The sequence below is a fragment of the Trifolium pratense genome, linkage group LG5 (assembly GCF_020283565.1).
Source record: "Trifolium pratense cultivar HEN17-A07 linkage group LG5, ARS_RC_1.1, whole genome shotgun sequence".
In the NCBI taxonomy this organism is placed as follows: Eukaryota; Viridiplantae; Streptophyta; class Magnoliopsida; order Fabales; family Fabaceae; genus Trifolium; species Trifolium pratense.
In genome coordinates this window covers 20,026,504-20,045,268 of record NC_060063.1, presented here as the reverse complement: position 1 = coordinate 20,045,268, position 18,765 = coordinate 20,026,504, and the positions used below count along the sequence as shown (strand labels likewise).

The following is an 18,765-nucleotide window of genomic DNA, read 5'->3' as shown; positions in this document are numbered from 1 at the left end:
TCTGTCACCTGAAGTCTAGAAATAGAGTTGGATTTTGTTGATTTGCATTCCTTTTTCCTTAGAGTCTGCCATTGCAGGAGCAGCCCCTTTAGCATCAAAGGCAAAAGAAAAAATGAGAAAAGGAACTCCTTTCTGCCACCGGACGAAAAGCCGAAAAACATTAAACTCAATAGGACAAAGGTAAGAAAAGGGATAGGCGCCAAACTTTTGGAATGAACAGAACCTGGAGCGCTGAGAGGCTTCCAAAAACTCTTTGGTATGGTTTGTCGTGTAAATGTTATTGATGATTGATTTATTCTGGTTTGTATATTACTATTTTATTTATTTTACTACACTAGTGGGCCTCTACCCACATAGTTTTATATCATTTTTATTATATTGTTGAGGTTATATATCCCTTGACGGAAAGGCAGGTACTTTTGCACTTTACTCTTTGTTGTGTAGACATGCTAAAGTCAATTCTCTTCCTAATTGTCAATTAGCTGATGAAGAATTCTCTGAGTATAAGAAAGATGGTTGTGGTGGTGGTAGTGGTGTTTTGAATGATAAAGGTTTTGCCTTTCGGCTTAAGTCTACGCTTGAGAAACGCAAGGTTTTGCGGAAGTTTTTGCTTATTCTTGCTTTGATTGGAACTTGGTGATGGTGTTCTTATTACACCTGCTCTTTCAGGTGATGATGATAAGATTCTGTTGTTTTGTGACATTTTCTTTTAGGGGTTCAATTACTTTTTACATTTTTATTTTGTTTTTAGAGTAAACAGTCATTTTGGTCTTTACCTGTGTGATGCGTTGTCAGTGTCACAATAGTCTTTACATCCACATGATCACATGTGATGTATTTCCACACTCTGAGCTGCATGCATGTACTGTATGTATGCTTTAGGCATATAACTTAAATAACAAGTGTAATGTGTTTGATCGGGCAGTGACATGATGAGCAGGAACTTGAAATGTGAAGTTGTACACTGTAAACTATATATAAACTTGAAATAATAGAAAGGAACTGCAATGAATCTACAGTCGGAGATGTAGGTACAATTAGCAACATTTTGTTATGAAATATTGCATTTTCATTGTTTGCATTTTTGCTTCTTTATCGTTTTATGCAATGTTTTTGTCAATTCGACATTGTATTGTTTTATTTGACGAGTACACAAGGAGGAATCACTTGAAAAATTGATATTCTGCAGTAATATGACTTCTTTTAACGTGCAGACCCGTCTCAAAATTTTATACTTTTGACGAATTAGAATTTGGTTCTTGAATAATGAACTTATGAGAAAGAATTAAAGAAGCCAAAAGAAGCGTTGCCGTCTTATTATTCCTTAACTTTGTTTGTCCAATCTATGTCTTTTTTACTTTTATCTGCAATTCAAATTTTGACGCCACTCAAATTTATCTGAAAGATGTGTGACATATTCCTCACTGATATTGCTTTCGAAACTTGTTACTGACAGATGTAGAAGTTCCAGCTGCATGCATCATATTGATAGGCTTGTTTACGCTTCAACATTTTGGCACGCATAGGGTTGGCTTCTTGTTCGCTCCGATAGTTATTGCGTGGCTATTTTGCATCAGTACCATTGGAATATATAATACATTCTTCTGGAACCCTCAGATATACCATGCACTCTGTCCAATTTATGCTTTACGATTTATTCGGAAAACTCAAACTGGAGCTTGGATGGCCCTTGGCGGAGTTTTGCTGTCCATAACAGGTCTGTATGTTTGGTTGATGGCTAACTTATATTTTATGCAGTTATTCTCACCATTTCTTTTTCACATATACAGGATCAGAAGCCATGTTTGCTGATCTCGTGCACTTCTCGCAATTATCAATCCAGGTATACTATTCAAAGTTTGGTTTGTTTAGTAGAGTATAATCAAATGTAACTAAGAATACATTAGGATTTGTTATGTCTTGCAATTTCAATCTGTTTGGATTTGTTATCTCAACCGGATCACCCAGAAGTTGGAATGTGTCTCCTTTGATATGATAAGTGTTAATACTGCTTCTAATATTAGTCTTAGACCCTATTTGGAGAAACATCTCAATAAAACGCTCATAGCATAAGCACTTATAATATACTAGTAACTAGTAAATACTTATATATAGACTCTTTCTATTATAATAAAGAAAAAATAAAGATCATCAATAAATTTAGCATTCGCTACTTAACCAGATCGGTCATGACAGCCACTAATCAGTGTGAAATTTAGCATTAAACTAATATGACGTTTGTTATGCTCATAGAAGCCAATGAGTCAATAAATTAAGTGGCTGATATTAGTAATAATAAGCTCAGTTTGTGAAGCATATGGATAACTATTACTCGATGAAATAACAACATAAAAAAGTTTAGAACGTTGAAAAGATTTGTGAGTAAGTATTCAATTAGAAAAGTAAAAGAGTCATTTTCAATAGCAATGCCAGTAATACCGACAGTTTCAACTGCACAAGAAACTGCCGAATCATTTTGAACTGGCAATGGTTCAAATCCAGGCTAGACCATAAAGCTAAATGAAAAGCACAAAAAACCCAAGTCTATGCAGCAGTAGAAAAGCCTAAATTTACATTATTTCCATGGTATCTTGGCTTACTTACAGTTGTAGATTATTGTGGCTGCACCCACTTCAACTCAAAGTTCAGTGGCTTCTTTGGTGTTTTATCATATAACTTCTCCGGCTCCTCCTGCACCTGCAATTGAGAAGTCTTCATCTTGCCTATATCCAGTTTTTTCATGTCGACCACAGTCCCATCTATCATCTGCAAAGATCCAGGGGTGTCAATCCTGATGTTCATTCTTCTGCAAAGATCTATCATCTTTTTTGCACAGTCCTTCACCTGCCCCAGGAATTTACCATGGTAAACTGTAAGTAAATCAACGATCAAAAGACATCGTCTCATTACTATGGTAAACTGTAAGTAAGCCTTGTGTATAAATCAACAAAATTCTGTCAAAAGACATTGTCTCATTACTATGGTAAACTGTAAGTAAGCCTTGTTATATGAAATTAGATTGACATTAGATGATGATAGATACACCTAAAATATCATTAATTATCATTTAGGTGAAACTCAATTTGCATTAATTATCAGTGGCAGAAAAAATTTCAGTCAACATACTTTATCATTGCTTTTGATTCTTTCAATCTTTTCCTTATGCAAAGGATATGCAAGTTTGGAAGCGGCCAGAAGAGCGGAGAGTGCAATTTGAGACGGCATAAAATCAACAAAAGTGTGCTCTGCAGAATAAGAAATCATATTATATTGTTATATGTTATGTGAGTTTTTTTTTATATGTTATGTGAGATTTTCTTACCTCCTTGAGCTTGAACTATGATCTCATTAATGCTACGGCGATTAAAACCACCGAAATCTTTGAAGCAAGGGTAATAGGAGTTTAGAAAACAGTCGGGAGTCACGGGTTTCATTCTCCATTTAAGTGCTTGGAGAATGACAAGCTCCGTTTTCATAACCATAACACTCTTTATTCCAAGATTTTTCATGACCCTCTGTGCAACAAATAAGTACATTTTGTGAATTTAAAAACTAGAAAATTGACATTATTAAATAGTTATACAAATATTATCAACATTTAGCCTTCTGCTTAGGGATTAAAAACACTTTAATTTTATGAAAAAAAAATGACACTCACTTGAAGAAACCAACAACAGTATTCAAACGAGTCTACTCTCATCTTGGCAGATATGGTGAAACAAGATATAGCAATCAGATTAACTTTTTCTGTCATGGTCTGGCCTTCCACGTACTAGTAAAAATCAAAGAATTTTTAGTTTCAACAGAAAAGCATTCAAATAAAATGAAACTTAACAAAGCGATCAAAGTAGTTACCTTCATGCCGAAATGGGACACGAAGCGATCAAAGTAGTTCATTGCAATATACGGAACATAAGCATCCGGATCAAACCAGTCCATGAATTCCTTAGTTGTGAGCTGAGTTTAAGTTGAGCATGAATAAGTTTTCACAGTGAGATGCAAAACAATTCGGAAAGTAAATTGAAATTGAACTAATTAATGAAGCTAACCAATGAAAGAGGTTAAGAATCGATCATCAATTTTATTTTTCATATAGTGAAGAATCCAACGAAGCTTGAAATAACGACTTACCTTGGCGATCATCGAAACAGCATTTCTTCGAATTAGAATGTTTTGATCGTCATTGTAGAAGTTTGCTTTTGGCATAAACTCAACTTCGGCGTCTAAGTAGCATTTTATGACTTCAAAATCCTTCGCAGTAGGATAAGGAAATTCTCTATAGAAATCCATTGATGAACAATGGTTGAAGTGAAATGAGAAAATGAGAGAAATAGATGGAAAGTTTGAGAAGAAGAAGAAGAAGTGATTTGGTGGTTATTTGACGGTTATTTGAAACGGAGGGAAAACCCGCGAGTTTTTTAACTTTGCTTTAAATTACTAAACGACGCCGTTTCAAGGACACGGATCTGCATATATCACAGCCCTTAAATCAATCTAATGGCTAAAGTTATACTGGTTAGAAAAAACAACAAAAACAGTATAGCTTGCTTATTTCGCATGTGCATGACATCATTATTTCTAAAGAATTACTATTATAATAATTTTATTTTGGCTTAATTGCATATTTTAGTTTTTAGTTTTTATTTTTATTTTAAATTTTAAGTTGGTCATCTATGTTTTAAAAATTTCAATTTGATTTTTTATGTTATTGATTTTCACATAAGTTTGTTTTTTTTTTATTAAATTTTGTGTTAATTTTTTATAACTTATGTTAAATTTTGAGTTAATTTCATCTAAAACTTCAATGTGACATCCCCAAATAAATTAACTGTTAACTCCAACAATCTTATGAATACGTCACTATTCAATGTGCGACAAACATTCATATATCCATTAGTAGTACTCTTAAACAAAGATGAATTAATTGTTGTCCAAAAAATATTCTCAACGTCATACATAAGTTTCCCCAAAATATATTTTCCATACACAAATCAAAATCTCATAGATATATTAAAAGCACAAATACTTTAAAACTACAAACACAATGCTAACTAAAATATTCTAACAAACTAATTATGAACACTAGTTAAGGAACCAAAAATGGTAATATAATCTGAAAAATAGTACATGAAATTTTTATAAAGAATCTTTGCCTTGGAGGCACCGTATAGTATGACCCTTAAGAAAATTAACTAACTATCTGGTAGTATTAAAACAGGTGCGACTAGAGCAAAACAAGGGCGGTCCTTAGAAATTTGAATTCCAAAAACAATTTTTTTTCGAGCACAAACGATTTTGAGTAGTATACCCCTCGGAAATTTACAGATTCAACAGTTGTACATTTGAGTTGTTAACTCGTCGGAAATGACAATGTTTCTCTGTTGAAGAAGGTTCAGGATTTGTGAAAGTTTCTCTTCAAGCTTATCAACCTTCTCAGCACTCTGCAACAGCCTTTCATATTTTGCTTTGGTCAGAATGACCACTTCATCGTCATTAGGTGCAGAAGAAGTTGAGGCTCCATCAGCCTGTTTCGTCTTGATGACTGCTCCATCTGTTTCTCGGTTGACCTCATTTGCCAAACTCTTCTGATGTTTCTGCAACACAACCTGGTTTAAGTTGTTTCTTGTGGCCTTCTTATATTCAAACTCTCTCAGCTTCTGATAATACTCAGAGTCTTCATCCTTTATCAACCAATTCATCAGTCTGCAGACCTTTGTCCTCTTGGCTTCAAATGTACATTGATAACTGCCGTTATGAATGTTCATCTCATTATTCTCTTTCACATTTCTTTCTGTCGAGAAAGCTGTTGAACTTCCATTCTGCTGATGACTAATTGGATCACAAACATTTTTGTTGGAATCTGGAAAGCTAGAAGATAGAGAGAATCCTAGTTTATCTGATCCTTTACCTCCTGAAGAATTCTCAACGATGCGCCTTTCCTCTGCCTTGGCACAGGCAGTCAATCTCCTCCTTTTAATCGGAACAGCTACATGGTTAGAATGACCTGTTCTTACCCTCCGATTGAAATGATATTTTATGATCCTTTTCAGTCGGTTATCGTCTAACACGTTGACTTGTTGACATTTCTTGATTTCAACCTTCTTGTTTGCATAATTTCTAGATACACTCCTGCAACCATCAGTTCCACTGATTTTCTTTTTGCTACATCTCAGCATCTTAGCTTCCACCATCCTTGGCAAATCATCAGTTGAAAATCCACTCTTACACTCTCTCAGAAGATCAGAGGCCTTCGTAGAAGCATCTCCAAATTCAACGGGCGGATATCTCAGTTGTTTAACGCTCCTAGACGTATCCTTGCTATGCCCTACTTTCCTCGTATATATTTTCCCTTTATATCTTTTACCATCAGCATATACCTCAAGTTTCGACACTGAATTAGGCACAGATTCCAACTCCCTTAGATTAGATAGCTTTCCGCCATGCACCAAACTGGTATCAATAACCATGAATTTGGTATGATTTTTTTTGTAAGGAGAAGATCGGGGCTTGAGGTAACATTGACGATGATCATCAGATAAATCACCTTCATTTGATCCCTTCTCTTCATTAAAGCTACCATCTTTAGCTTCTTCGTCTTCAAGCTCAAGAATATTTGGTTCAGCTACTACTTTGCTCAAGACATCACTAACTGAATCAAAGTAATGATCCCCTTTAACAAGTTTTCTCGTCGAGAACTTCTCAACACCGGGAATAAGAAAAACCAGATAATCTTCCGAAGTAACATAGCCTCGATTCTTCGGTTTTTCGCAGTGCCAACCTCTTGCCAGTAAGCGGGGCCAAACAGCTTCCCAGAAGAGTTCAGTACTTTTGGTTTTGCTAAGCTGATATCCTCCTGTTAAAGACTGTATTATATCACTCGGTCTAAGAGAAGACAAAGCTTTTCTGGTTGGAGCTGAAGACGCTCGACTGTTCTTCCCATGTTCCACGCCAAGCCTAGTAAGGTCTCTCTTCTCATTGCCAATACCTACTGCTTCAACAAGAACACCAATTCCAACCATAGACTTCAAAGAAGATATGTATTCTTCTAGAGAAATTATTCCCTCCACATATGACTTAGAAACCTGAGTATAAATATAAGCAAAGTGAGGACTGTTACAAACGATATATATAAAAAGGTAATGGTATGGGCATAGAGGTTCAAATTACCATGGCACATCACAGTAAAATAATATTTCGCTCGGCTATTCAATCATAATTGTCATTTTATCAAATGCACAGCATGTAATACTTTCATGGAGATGAGATGACAAAGTTGAATACCTGTAACAAAGCAACTTGAGATTCTGTACCGACACGACAAATCAAGCGAGATAACAGTTCGCGTTGCCTTGGTCCAGTAAACAGTCTCTGTCCTATGATGCAGTTTCTCCCTTTTATCTTCCTGCACTCTGACCATCTACGATATCCATCACTTTTGTAAAACTTTCCATAGTAAAATGAAAGTATTTCCCCCATCCCTTTATTGTCTAAAAATCTTCTGATCTGAACGAAGTTCTTCCCGAAAATAAACAAACCAATTAGAAAACTTTTTGTATCAGCATCACTCCATGCAACTTAGATGGGCAAACCAATTTCAAGGGAACATGATTTATCATGCACAGATTCTGAATTAGCAGGATTCATTCGAAGTTGCTCTGATTTCTTAATCACAAAAGAAATTTCCGCCTGGTACTCAGGACCTATTCGATGACTCAAATCATGGACTCCATAAGATGCATCCTCCATGATAATATCATTATCATTCTCCTCAAAGGACCCCATCTGCGAGAAATATAGGAAAACAAACCTGATAATTATATACTCAAATCAAGGTTTAAGAAGAAAGTTCAACATAAATACACCATACAATGACCAATGGATAAAATCATATAAAATAAAACTCTTCATATAAAGATAAAGAATTTTGATTACCAAGAAACTATATAATCAGCCCCTGATCCACTTGTATGCTAGTTCACAATCTACACTGATCCAGATTAATACATGATAACAAAACCAATTAGAATGTGCAATCGATGAAGAGTAAAATAAAAACCAGATGATACCAAACAAGTACATTGATTAACAACAAGAAGATTGAGTACACCAACATTACAATCAAATATTGTAAACAATTAATCAAAATATTAAATACCGGAAAATGTTCCAAGTATCTTTCTCCCTGTGTTATCAGACACATAACAGTAGCATGAGCACAAACGGTGAACACATTAAATGTTAAAGCTTTCTGTCAGTGACTTAGTTTTTATTCTTTATTTCCTTTGACATATTAAGAAATCCTCCTTGTATTCCAAAGCATGTTTTGCTATTCTTTAATCAAAGAGGTGTGTTAGGAGTCTCGCATCGGATGAGATATGGGATGAACATGTGTTTATAACCGTTTTGTAAGGGTTAAGTTGGGGGGCCAGCCCAATTCTAAGAAATTTATTCTAGATGTTGGTTCATCAACCAGCACCTCCCAACCCTTACAAAACTATAATATAATTGGACAATTTTAGACCTCTCCCGCGCTTACTCATGACCAGTGTTGTCAATCCTGGATTGCAGAAAACAGCTGTTCATTCAAATTTCGCTGTGCAACAGTGTTATAGTGCCGCTATAGCCGTTATTTGACAGCATTTTGTACTAAACAACGTATAATGGAACAATAGCAATTTGTTCAAATTCCGCCATATTAATAACTATAACAGTGATGCTGAAGACATAAATCAGCTGTTGTAGAAGCACCCTCTAATTCAACTGACGGACATTTCAATGGTTTCACTTTCAGCTTCAATAGTTTTCCTTCGGAAAGTCTATTGGTATCAATAACTGTCAACTTTGTCGAATTTTGTATTATGCTTTTAGAGGTATCCTTGCTACGGTTTACTTTCCTCATATATTTTTGTCCTTTATAATTTTTACCAGCAGCATCTACCTCAACTTTACCCACTGCATTGACAGGAACAGGTTTCAATTTCCTTAAATCAGATGGTTTTCCGCCATGCACCAAAATGGTATCAATAGCCATGAATTTGATATGATCTTTTTTGTAAGTAGAAGATCGGGGCTTGAGGTAACATTGACGATGATCATCGGATAAATCATCTTCATTTGATCCCTTTTCTGTGTCTTCCTCATTGAAGCTACCAACATTAGCTGCTGCTTCTTCTTCTTCAAGCTCAAGAATATTCGGTTCAGCTACTACTTTGCTCAAGACATCGCTAACAGAATCAAAGTAATGATCACCTTTCACAAGTTTTCTCCTCGAAAACTTCTCAACTCCCGGAACAAGAAAAACCAGATAATCTTTGGAGGTCACATAGCCTCGATACTTTGGTTGCTCAGAGTGCCAACCTCTTGCCAGTAAGCGGGGCCAAACAGCTTCCCAAAAGAGTTCAGTACTTTTGGTTTTGCTAAGCCGATATCCTCCTGTTAAAGACTGTATTATATCACTCGGTCCAAGAGAAGACAAAGCTTTGCTGGTTGGAGCTGAAGACGCCCGACTGTTCTTCCCATGTTCCACGCCAAGCCTAGTAAGGTCTCCCTTCTCATTGCCAATACCTACTACTTCAACAAAAACACCAATTCCAACCATAGACTTCAAAGAAGATATGTATTCTTCTAGAGAAGTTGTGCCCTCCACATATGACTTAGAAACCTAAGTATAAACATAAGCAAAATGAGACTGAAACAAATGATATATTTTACTGTAGTAATTTAAAGTAAACATGTACTGGTATGGACATAATAACATAGAGGCTCAGATAATCATGATATGTCGCGATAAAATTTTAATCGACTCAGCTATTCAATCGCAATTACCATTGTATGTAAAGCACATAGCATGTAATATTAAAGAAATAGGATGCTCCATAAATTAGTGAAGCTTTAACTTTGTAACAGCAAATGGACTAGGATAAACAATCTAAGCATTGTTGTTTGAAGCTCATGAATAAAAGGTACTTCCAAAAGATATGGAGTCCATTAAGCAAATAAGATGCTCCATAAATTAGTGAAGCCACCATTTTGCAACATCAAATTTACTAGAAGAAACAATCTAAGCATCGTTTGAAGCTCATGCATAAATAGTTATTTCCAATTGATACAAAGTCCTTATTCCTAAGTTCCTAACAACTTCTATTCTTCTACATGGTTAGTGAATCTATAAAATAGGGATAGATAGCCATTAAGCATGTAGTGCACCATGAGGCATGAACAATACCTGTAACAAAGTATCTTGAGATTCTTCCGAGACATGAGGAATCAAGCGGGACAACAGTTCATGCTGCCTCGGACCAGTAAAAAGTTTATGGCCTATCATACATTTTCTCCCTTTTTTCTTCCTGCACTCTGACCATCTACGATATCCATCAGTTTTGTAAAACTTTCCATAGTAAAATGAAAGTATTTCTCCCATCTCTTTGTTGTCTAAGAATCTTTTGATCTGAACAAAGTTCTTCCCGAAAATAAACAAACCAAGTAGAAAACTTTTTGTATCAGCATCACTCCAGGAGCTACTCAATATGCCAGGAGCCAATTGACATGAGTTGATGTCTCCATGATATCGCAACTCTTCATGTCCACTATCCTCCGTTTCATTGTGTATCCATGTGACTGGGATGGGCAAACCAATTGCAAAGGAAAGTGATTTATCATGCACAGCTAATGAATCAGCAAGATTCATTCGAAGTGAACACCGCTCTGATTTCTTAATAACGGAAGGAATTTTCGCCTGGTATTCAGGACCTATACGAGAACTCGAATCAAGGCCTTCATGAGACGCATGCTCCATGAAAATATCATTATCATTCTCCTGAAAAAGTACCATCTGTCGAGAAATATAGAAAAACAAAACCTCATAAGTATAAACTCAAACCATGCCTTAAGAATAAATGTCATAAAGAAAATATAGATTAGATAACATCATCAAGAAACGTACTTCAAACATCGATTGTAAATGTAACTAGGCATAAAAGTAATATACAGTGTTGTTGCTCATCACCCATTCATATCTACCAGGCCACTGGTTTTTCGATCACAACATGATAGTTATTGAAGGAATTCAGATTTCATAAACACTTTTAACATATTAGTTACTGTATCTAACAAAATGTTTTCACTTTAATAACTATCAATGAACTCATGATCATAATAGAATACAAGTAACATGAGCAACTTTCATTACCAAAAATCACTTTAATAAAGCATATTTTTTTCTGTACCAAAAATAAAACAAAGCTAAGACTAAAACATTTCCAATACAATGTAAACATTAGATGTGAGATAGCCTGAACATGAGTTTATAAGTAGAGACAATCTTCACCTTACAGACCAGTTTTGTAGGGTTGAGTTAAGCTCGACTTCTAATTCTAAGATTTTCTTATGAATAAACCAAAATTTGTCAACTTATTTTTCTTCTTAAATACGCATTTCTCGACACAACTTCAAAATGAATACACCATATAGAGAATGACCAAAGGAAAACATATAAAACAAAAACCCTTTATATAAAGGTGAAGAATTTTGATTGACTAGAAACATGACAATGAACCCCAGAAAGAACAGATCCACTTGTATGTATGCAAGTTCACAATCAAACACAAACAATCAAAACTGTTGCACATTAATACACAATAATAAAATAAAGTAAAACAAACAAATCATGAAAACCAAAAGATAACAAACAAACACATTGATGAACAACAACACGAAGATTGAACACACAGCTACATTACAACAAACTATTAATCGAAAAATACATATGTTATTATCACACACATAACATAATAACATAACATAAAAGAAACACGATGAAGAAGTTAAGGATTGTTGATAAGATAGAAAATGAATGAATATTTGTTTGTTAAGCTTTGAGAAGCTAGCAAGTATTTATTATCAAAGGGTAAGCAAAAGCATATTCAAGACTCAAGAGCAAGTATACACATAATCAAATAAATGGGTGATCGAAGATATATATATATATATTTGAAGATGATGATTATACATTAACATAGAACTGTAGAAGGAGAAGAAAGGGAAAAGAAAAAGAACCTTTGTTGGTTTTGTTGAAAGAGGTGAATTTGCGAGGAATGAACAAAGCAACATAATCAACTCATTTTTGTACTTACTTTTAAAAACGGGCCGAGTTAGAACGTGACTCGGCTGAGTTCGTCACACTCGAGTTAAGTTGACGTCGTGTTTTTTTTCATTTTTTTTATTTAAGAAAATAAGTCCTTGTTTCCAAAAATAAAAATAAAAAATAAAAGCAAGTTGAAACTTCAAAATGATATTTTTTTATTATTAAGTCTTATTCTTATTAAGGGAAATGATTTGATAATCTAAAGTTCAATGGTGAAGTAAGTAAATTATGATAAGAATTATTTTCAGAAATGAAATTGAGTTTTTTTAAACAATTCATTAACTTATTAACTATTTGAGTCCAATATATTGGTTAATGAGTTTTTCTTTTACGCAATGTCGTTAATGAGTTGTAAATATGTAGTTAATTTCGTTTACTAAAGAATTAATGAACTGCAAATTATTTTTTATTGAATTAATTAATTTTTTTTGGTGATATATTTTTTAACAACTTGCTAAAAAATTACATGGTAAATGACAGTAAAGCTTACCCCATCACTTATAATTTAGGGGTATTTATCTAAAATATTAGTACACTTTTTAATTATTTTACTCTATTTTAAATCATATTGTACCAATCTCAATCCATATTTTTCAATTATTGTCTATTTTGAATTTTGCGTATAAATCTCACGGTTTTGTCTTTAAAAAAATTATCTCGATGGATTAAAGAATGCGAGTGTTGTTTAAGAATCACCCTTAACATTGTTTCACAAGCAACATGAAAATAAATATTAGAATATAAAACTCACCGAACAAGAAAAAATCATAAAAAAAAAAGAGATTGACACTCGCTACTCTAAGTAGCGAGTGTTAATATTTTATCCTCGGATGCAAACTGATGAATGAAAAAATCATGAGAAAAAAAAAAAAGAGTTGATGCGAATTGAGTTCGCATTCTAGGATGCGAACTCTTTTTTTTCATGATTTTTTCATTTATGGGGGTGCCGGCGTTCAATTTGAGTATAAAATATTAACACTCGCTACTTAGGGTGCGAACGGAGACATAGTTCGCTACTTAGAGAGCGAAAAAAAATTGATCGAAGATGAGAGAAGGGTGTAGAGGCCAAAAAAAAAAAATTATAAGGTTCGCCCCAATTTTTGCTATTTACACACTCGCATCCTAAGTAGCGAGGGGATAAATTGGATATGTCAGGGGTGCGTGTGAGACTTGGGGGTGCAAAAAGAAACTCTCTGATTACTTTATATAGGGTCACTGGGCCCATAAAAAGGTGTCATTTGGCATAACATTTTTTAAAATACAATTTCAATCGCTGTATCAAATTCATCTCGAAGCATTGAGAAAGAGATTCACATCGTGATTGGTGGGTCAATCACTTATTTGACCCCATCATAAATTGTCTGATTGTTAGGTTAGCGTGTTCCGACTATATATTGGATGTACTATCGCAATAAAGTTCATTCTGTTTGGGTCTTGGTTTAGTCTGAAACAGTTGTCCTTCAAGTCTTTAGGTCATGATGACGAGATGATGGCTTGTGAAACATGGGAATATTGTCGAGGTAGTTTGTTGAAGATGATAAAATTTACGATCTAATCTGGAATACTCCATTTGAGGACCTCAAAATTAGGTATGTTTTATTTATTGTCAACTTGTTTTTTAGTACACCGAATAAAATAATCTAAATTTATTTCCGTTGTTAGGGTCTAGGGCTTGTTTAGTATTGTTTAAGTTTATAGGCTGAGATCAAATCTTGTTGTTGTTGTTGTATCCCTTTTAGATTTGTCGAGATCTCGAAGATAGATTTTCTTTGATAATATGCCTCATTGTTGAGGACCGTAGGAGACATTTTGAATTTCGAAATTGACAGGTTGTTTTGGGATGGAACGCTAATAACACTATTATTCAGTATATGTGATGTAAGGTGACTTTTCAATTCTCCATTAAGTAGTACGTGTGGTCTACACAATAGCATAGAGGGCCGTAACCCGAAAGGGAAAATTACATTGAAATTAAACAAGAGATCGTTATCCTCATTATATCAACTAGACACCATGCCCGTGCATTCGCACGGGTCACATAATAATTTACATATATGTGACATATGGTTAATATAAAAAACTTCTTTATAAACAACATTTTCAGTTTCATCCGTATCTTTTTTTTTTGCCGGTTATTAACATTTTCAAGTCTTTCCTTGAAGTTACTCTTGACATTACAACATATAGTTGACCATGAGAGAAAATTTAATGTGGAAGATATACCTCAACATGTTTAAGTGACTGACTCTGACTCTTGTTGATCGTCATAGCAAAGGAAACAACCACTGGAAACTGTCTACGTTGAAATTTGAATGGAATTCTTTTATCTGAAGAAGTCAATGATAACCTAGAAATAAAAGCTTTTTCACCAATATTGCTGTCAGATATCACTTTACCTTCAATGACATATGTTCCCAATTTTGCAACTATCTGATAAGTGCCTAAAAGTAGTAATTCTTGTAATATATTAACGCATTTATTAACTTGTTTTGTAAGAAATCTTTGTGAAAACCCCAAAATCATGTAAATATATGCTTTTTAGTTAAATTTACTTAGTTTGTCTAAATCCCAACCATTTTGTAGGAAATTCAGGCCAAAGACAGGATTGGAACAAAGAAACAAAGAGTTGAAATTTCAAAAGCTCGCCCAAGCTCGCCCGGCGAGACCTGGCGAATCAACATCCAGCAGGAAATGAAAAAGTGGGCGAGGTCTGGCGAAGGTCAGCGAGCTAGGCTCGCCCAAGCTCGCCCGGCGAGGTCCAGCGACCTGAGGCGGTCAAAGAGGTCAGTGGGACACGTGTCAGCAAACCCACAGAGGAAGTAATGTAGTTCGCCCGGCGAAGGGTAGCTCGCCCGGCGAGTTTAGCAGAACCTGAATGTTATAAATAGAAATTTAGATCAGAAAAATGAGATATCTCTTTGGTTCTTTTTCTGTAACACCCATAACCAACCCTAAAGCTAGTTTTAAGAGTTCTTGAAGGTGGATTGTGCAAGTTTGTTGAGGAATCAACTCATTATGTTGGATCACTTCAATTCTCTTCATCTTTGTAAGAATATGATGGGTAACTAAACATCTTATTTGTTGGGATTAGATGTAGATTACTCTATTAATATGTATTTCTCTTGATCTTGATCCTATATATGGTTTTGGTGATTTAATCAATCTTGATATTATTCTTGCTTTCTTTGTTTATCCTTTTGATTTGAAATAGTATAGGAATATATGTTTTGAATCATTGAACTAGAATAATATCTATTAAATCTAAATTCTAGGGATAGATTTGGGTTTACTATTCACATAAGTATTAGGTTTTAAAGGATATTGTATTGATTAATTACCCGAGGGATCGGGGATTAATAGGTGCAATAGTTTCTCGTCGTTATTTGGGAACGAAAACGTACGAAGAGTAATACGTGATAAAGTTGATTGTTGATGTTTTGGGTGTTGGCTTAATTTTTGTGAAAACAAACTTAAGACAAATGTTGGACCACGATGTTACAACATGTGGGCACAACATCCTGCACCCTGTAACGTGCGTCTGCAAGTTATTCATTTGTGCATAATCTTTGATTAAAAGATTTGATTAAAGAATATATTGCACCGACTTGCATCTGGAAGGCGTACGATGTGTGAAGAATCTTCAGGAAGCTACTGGAAGCTAGGTTACTTGATTCACAAGGAGATTAAAATATTTTATAATCAAAAAGTTTTGATTTTAAAATATAGAATCAAAAGATTTGATTTTAGAATATAACCACTGAAGATTAATTGGAGCGGAAGATTATTATTAAAAATATATTTAGGAACAACAAATATATTTTTATAATCTTGGAAGAAAGATTTGATGGAAAAATATATTCAAGAAGGAAGATTTGATAAAAATATATATTTGTGAAGAATATATTCTTCTGGAAGTTTGCTCATCAAGTCAGCCCTTGCCTATATAAAGGAAGGCTCAGACTTTGTTCTACTCACCGAAACCGGAATCAAATACCAAATATCAAAGATGTAGTCTTTTAGGGTTTTCGTGTCTATGTACGCCGTTCTTGTTATCGATTTGATAATAGAATTGGTGTGTGTTACCTGGGTAGTACTCTTAAAGCTTTTAAGCACAAGAGCTAGGCTAGGGTTATTGTTTTGGAGAGTGTCTCCGTTTTTGGGTATTGTTGAATGTGTTAAACAACACAGGGGCTGTGTTGTCAAATCCTTGCAGTGGTTGTAAGGTTGAGGGGAAGTGAGCGGAGGTTCTCATATCTAGGAGTTCCTAGGTAGAATTAGCACGGGTAGTGATTAAGTGAGAGGTTGTAAACGGGCGAGTTTAGCTTTGAATTGATACTACCATAGTGGATTCCTTCCTGGATTGGTATCCCCCAGAGTAGGGCAAGTTTGCGCCGAACTGGGTTAACAATTCCCTGTGTTCTTTACCTTCTGCTGTTTATTGTTGTTTTTATCCTTCTTATGTTTCAGTAACCAGATGTTGTAACATTGCACTTCAACATCATACGATTCTAAGTGCTATAGCATTTGGGTTCAACATCTGACTACTGTGTGCCAGGAATTTCATTGATTAATAGCTAAAACCTGTATAACTGATTAAAGAAATATATATATGAATGAGTAGTTGAAAACTAATCCCAGCAATTTCATTTCTCTGATAATTTCAATCATCTTTTATCGCAATTTCGTCTTTACATGTTCGATAGTTTTCGTAACAAAACAATCTTGAAATCCTTACTTAAAATCATGGTTATTGTTGAATGGTCTCTAATATCACACTAGTCCCTGAGGAGACGATAATTCTAAACTTACTTTTGTACTGTAACAAAATGGCGCCGTTGCCGGGGACTGGCGTTTGATATTAGTTGCATTTTTACAATTTCTATTGTTTTAAGCATTTTTGCACCTTTAAATTTTGTTTTACTTTATTCCCATCGTGCACGCTAACTTGTGTGGTTAGGTTGTTAAGTTTTTTTATGCGAAGACAGGTTTCGGCTGAACAATTACTTTTTGATCCTGAGATTGAAAGAACAGCTCGAAAAAATAATAGTCAGAGAAAGAAAAGGAAGCAACTAGCCAAACAAAAGAAGCAGCAAGAGGGAACTTCTGTTTCTATTTCTTCAACATCTTCTATTGCCGAAGAAACAATGGCAGAACCTCCACCACCTACTCCGGGGCCGTGCCATAATAGCCCAAGACGCTTGGCTCATTTGGCAAGACCACAAGCTGGAGCCAGACAGACTGAGCTGAAAACAGGATACCTCCAATTGTTATATGCTAACCCTTTTTCAGGTTTACCTCATGAGGATCCTTATAATCACCTTGTCAAGTTCTATGAGATCGCTGGTTCGCTTGGAACTACTGCAGCAGAGGAAGAAGCGGCATTCTTAAGAGGGTTTCCACATTCATTGATCGGCAAAGCTAAGGAATGGTACTTAGACCAGCCTACTGAAGTCATGACTAATTGGAACACTCTTGAAGAAAAATTTCTTGAAAGGTTCTTTCCTCACCACAAGTTCATGGAGGCCAAAACATCTATTGCTGTGTTTTCTCAAGGTTCTAATGAGACACTCTGTGAAGCTTGGGAGAGATACAAGTCTATGTTAAGGAAATGTCCTAGTCATGGTTTTGATGAACTTACTCAGATTCATATCTTCCGCAACGGACTGCTTCAACAATCAAAACTCTTGCTAGATGCTACAGCTGGTGGATCCTTATTGTCACTTAGTGCCGCCGATGCAACCGCAATTATTGAAAAAATGGCACTTAGTGATCATCAAGGTGAATATAGCAGGAATCCGTCTCAAAGGAAACCAGGAGTTATTGAGCTTGGTACAGGTGATGCAGTGTTGGCTCAAAACAAATTGATCTCACAATCTTTAGAAGAAATCACAAAGCAATTATCAAAGCTCCCACAACAAATGAAGGAGATGCAGGAAGGATCAAGCAAACCAAAGCAAGTTGCGTATTGTCAGCTTTGTACGGGAGACCATCCAACTGGTCATTGTCCTCCAGCGGATGAAGAGGTGAATTACATGGGTAACCAACAAAGACAAGCACCGTATCAGAACAACTCAGGTTATCAAAGAGGTGGTAACTCAAACCATGGTCAAGGTTGGAGACAGGATGTTGGCACATCAAACAGGCAAAAACAATATGAAAGCTACAATCAGCCACCTCCTCAGCAAAATCAAAACTCAAACCTGGAAGAGACAATGAATAAGTTCATGGAAATGACTATGAAACAAAACCAGCAAATGCAGCAACAATTGCAACAATACCAGCAGCAACAACAACAACATCAGCAAGAAAACCAAGTTTATCAAAGAAGCAATGATGCAGTGTTAAGAAACTTGGAAACTTAGATTGGTCAGATAGCGAAGCAAATGACAAGCAACAATAATCAAGGAGGATCTTTCACCGCAAACACTGAACCAAATCCGAAAGAACACTGCAAGTCCATCAAAACTAGAAGTGGAATAGAGATTGGCAAAGGTATTGGTGACAATCTTGAGGTGGAAAGGACTGTTGTTGAAGCAAGAGAAAAAGAAGAAGAGAAGATTGAAGGAAGTGAGAAAGAGGCAGAAGCAAAAAATAAAGAGGGAGTGTTAGTTGAAAATGAAAAA

At 35.2% G+C, this 18,765-nt stretch overlaps 4 protein-coding genes and 1 non-coding gene across 6 annotated transcripts; 1 reads left to right on the top strand and 4 right to left on the bottom strand.

Annotated features, from left to right (window-relative positions):
- Window positions 1-2,613: 2,613 nt before the first annotated feature.
- LOC123886211 (putative cyclin-D6-1) lies at window positions 2,614-4,290 on the bottom strand. Its single transcript, XM_045935545.1, has 7 exons — window positions 4,132-4,290; window positions 3,856-3,957; window positions 3,659-3,772; window positions 3,323-3,515; window positions 3,127-3,245; window positions 2,980-3,045; window positions 2,614-2,844 (listed from the first exon to the last, which is right to left on the bottom strand). The coding sequence occupies exons 1-7, from the start codon at window positions 4,288-4,290 to the stop codon at window positions 2,614-2,616; spliced, it is 984 nt and encodes a 327-aa protein (XP_045791501.1).
- A 706-nt stretch (window positions 4,291-4,996) lies between these two features.
- LOC123884065 lies at window positions 4,997-9,046 on the bottom strand. 2 transcript variants are annotated; one of them, XM_045933065.1, is made up of 4 exons: window positions 8,156-9,046; window positions 7,933-7,987; window positions 7,282-7,782; window positions 4,997-7,082 (listed from the first exon to the last, which is right to left on the bottom strand). In XM_045933065.1, exons 3-4 carry the CDS (start codon window positions 7,474-7,476, stop codon window positions 5,328-5,330), a joined length of 1,950 nt encoding a protein of 649 aa, XP_045789021.1. In that variant the 5' UTR covers window positions 7,477-7,782; window positions 7,933-7,987; window positions 8,156-9,046; the 3' UTR covers window positions 4,997-5,327. The 2 variants fall into 2 exon arrangements, with proteins under 2 accessions (XP_045789021.1, XP_045789020.1); XM_045933064.1 differs by having other exon boundaries at window positions 7,933-9,013.
- Window positions 7,576-14,665, bottom strand: LOC123886210. The gene is made up of 4 exons (XM_045935544.1): window positions 14,366-14,665; window positions 10,226-10,816; window positions 8,939-9,661; window positions 7,576-7,782 (listed from the first exon to the last, which is right to left on the bottom strand). Exons 1-4 carry the CDS (start codon window positions 14,663-14,665, stop codon window positions 7,576-7,578), a joined length of 1,821 nt encoding a protein of 606 aa, XP_045791500.1.
- Window positions 14,666-17,115: 2,450 nt separating this feature from the next.
- On the top strand, window positions 17,116-18,504 carry LOC123886209. The gene has a single exon (XM_045935542.1). It carries the CDS (start codon window positions 17,116-17,118, stop codon window positions 18,502-18,504), a length of 1,389 nt encoding a protein of 462 aa, XP_045791498.1.
- Window positions 17,663-17,768, bottom strand: LOC123887773. The gene has a single exon (XR_006801771.1). It is a non-coding gene; the product is annotated as a small nucleolar RNA R71 (small nucleolar RNA).
- Window positions 18,505-18,765: the final 261 nt, after the last annotated feature.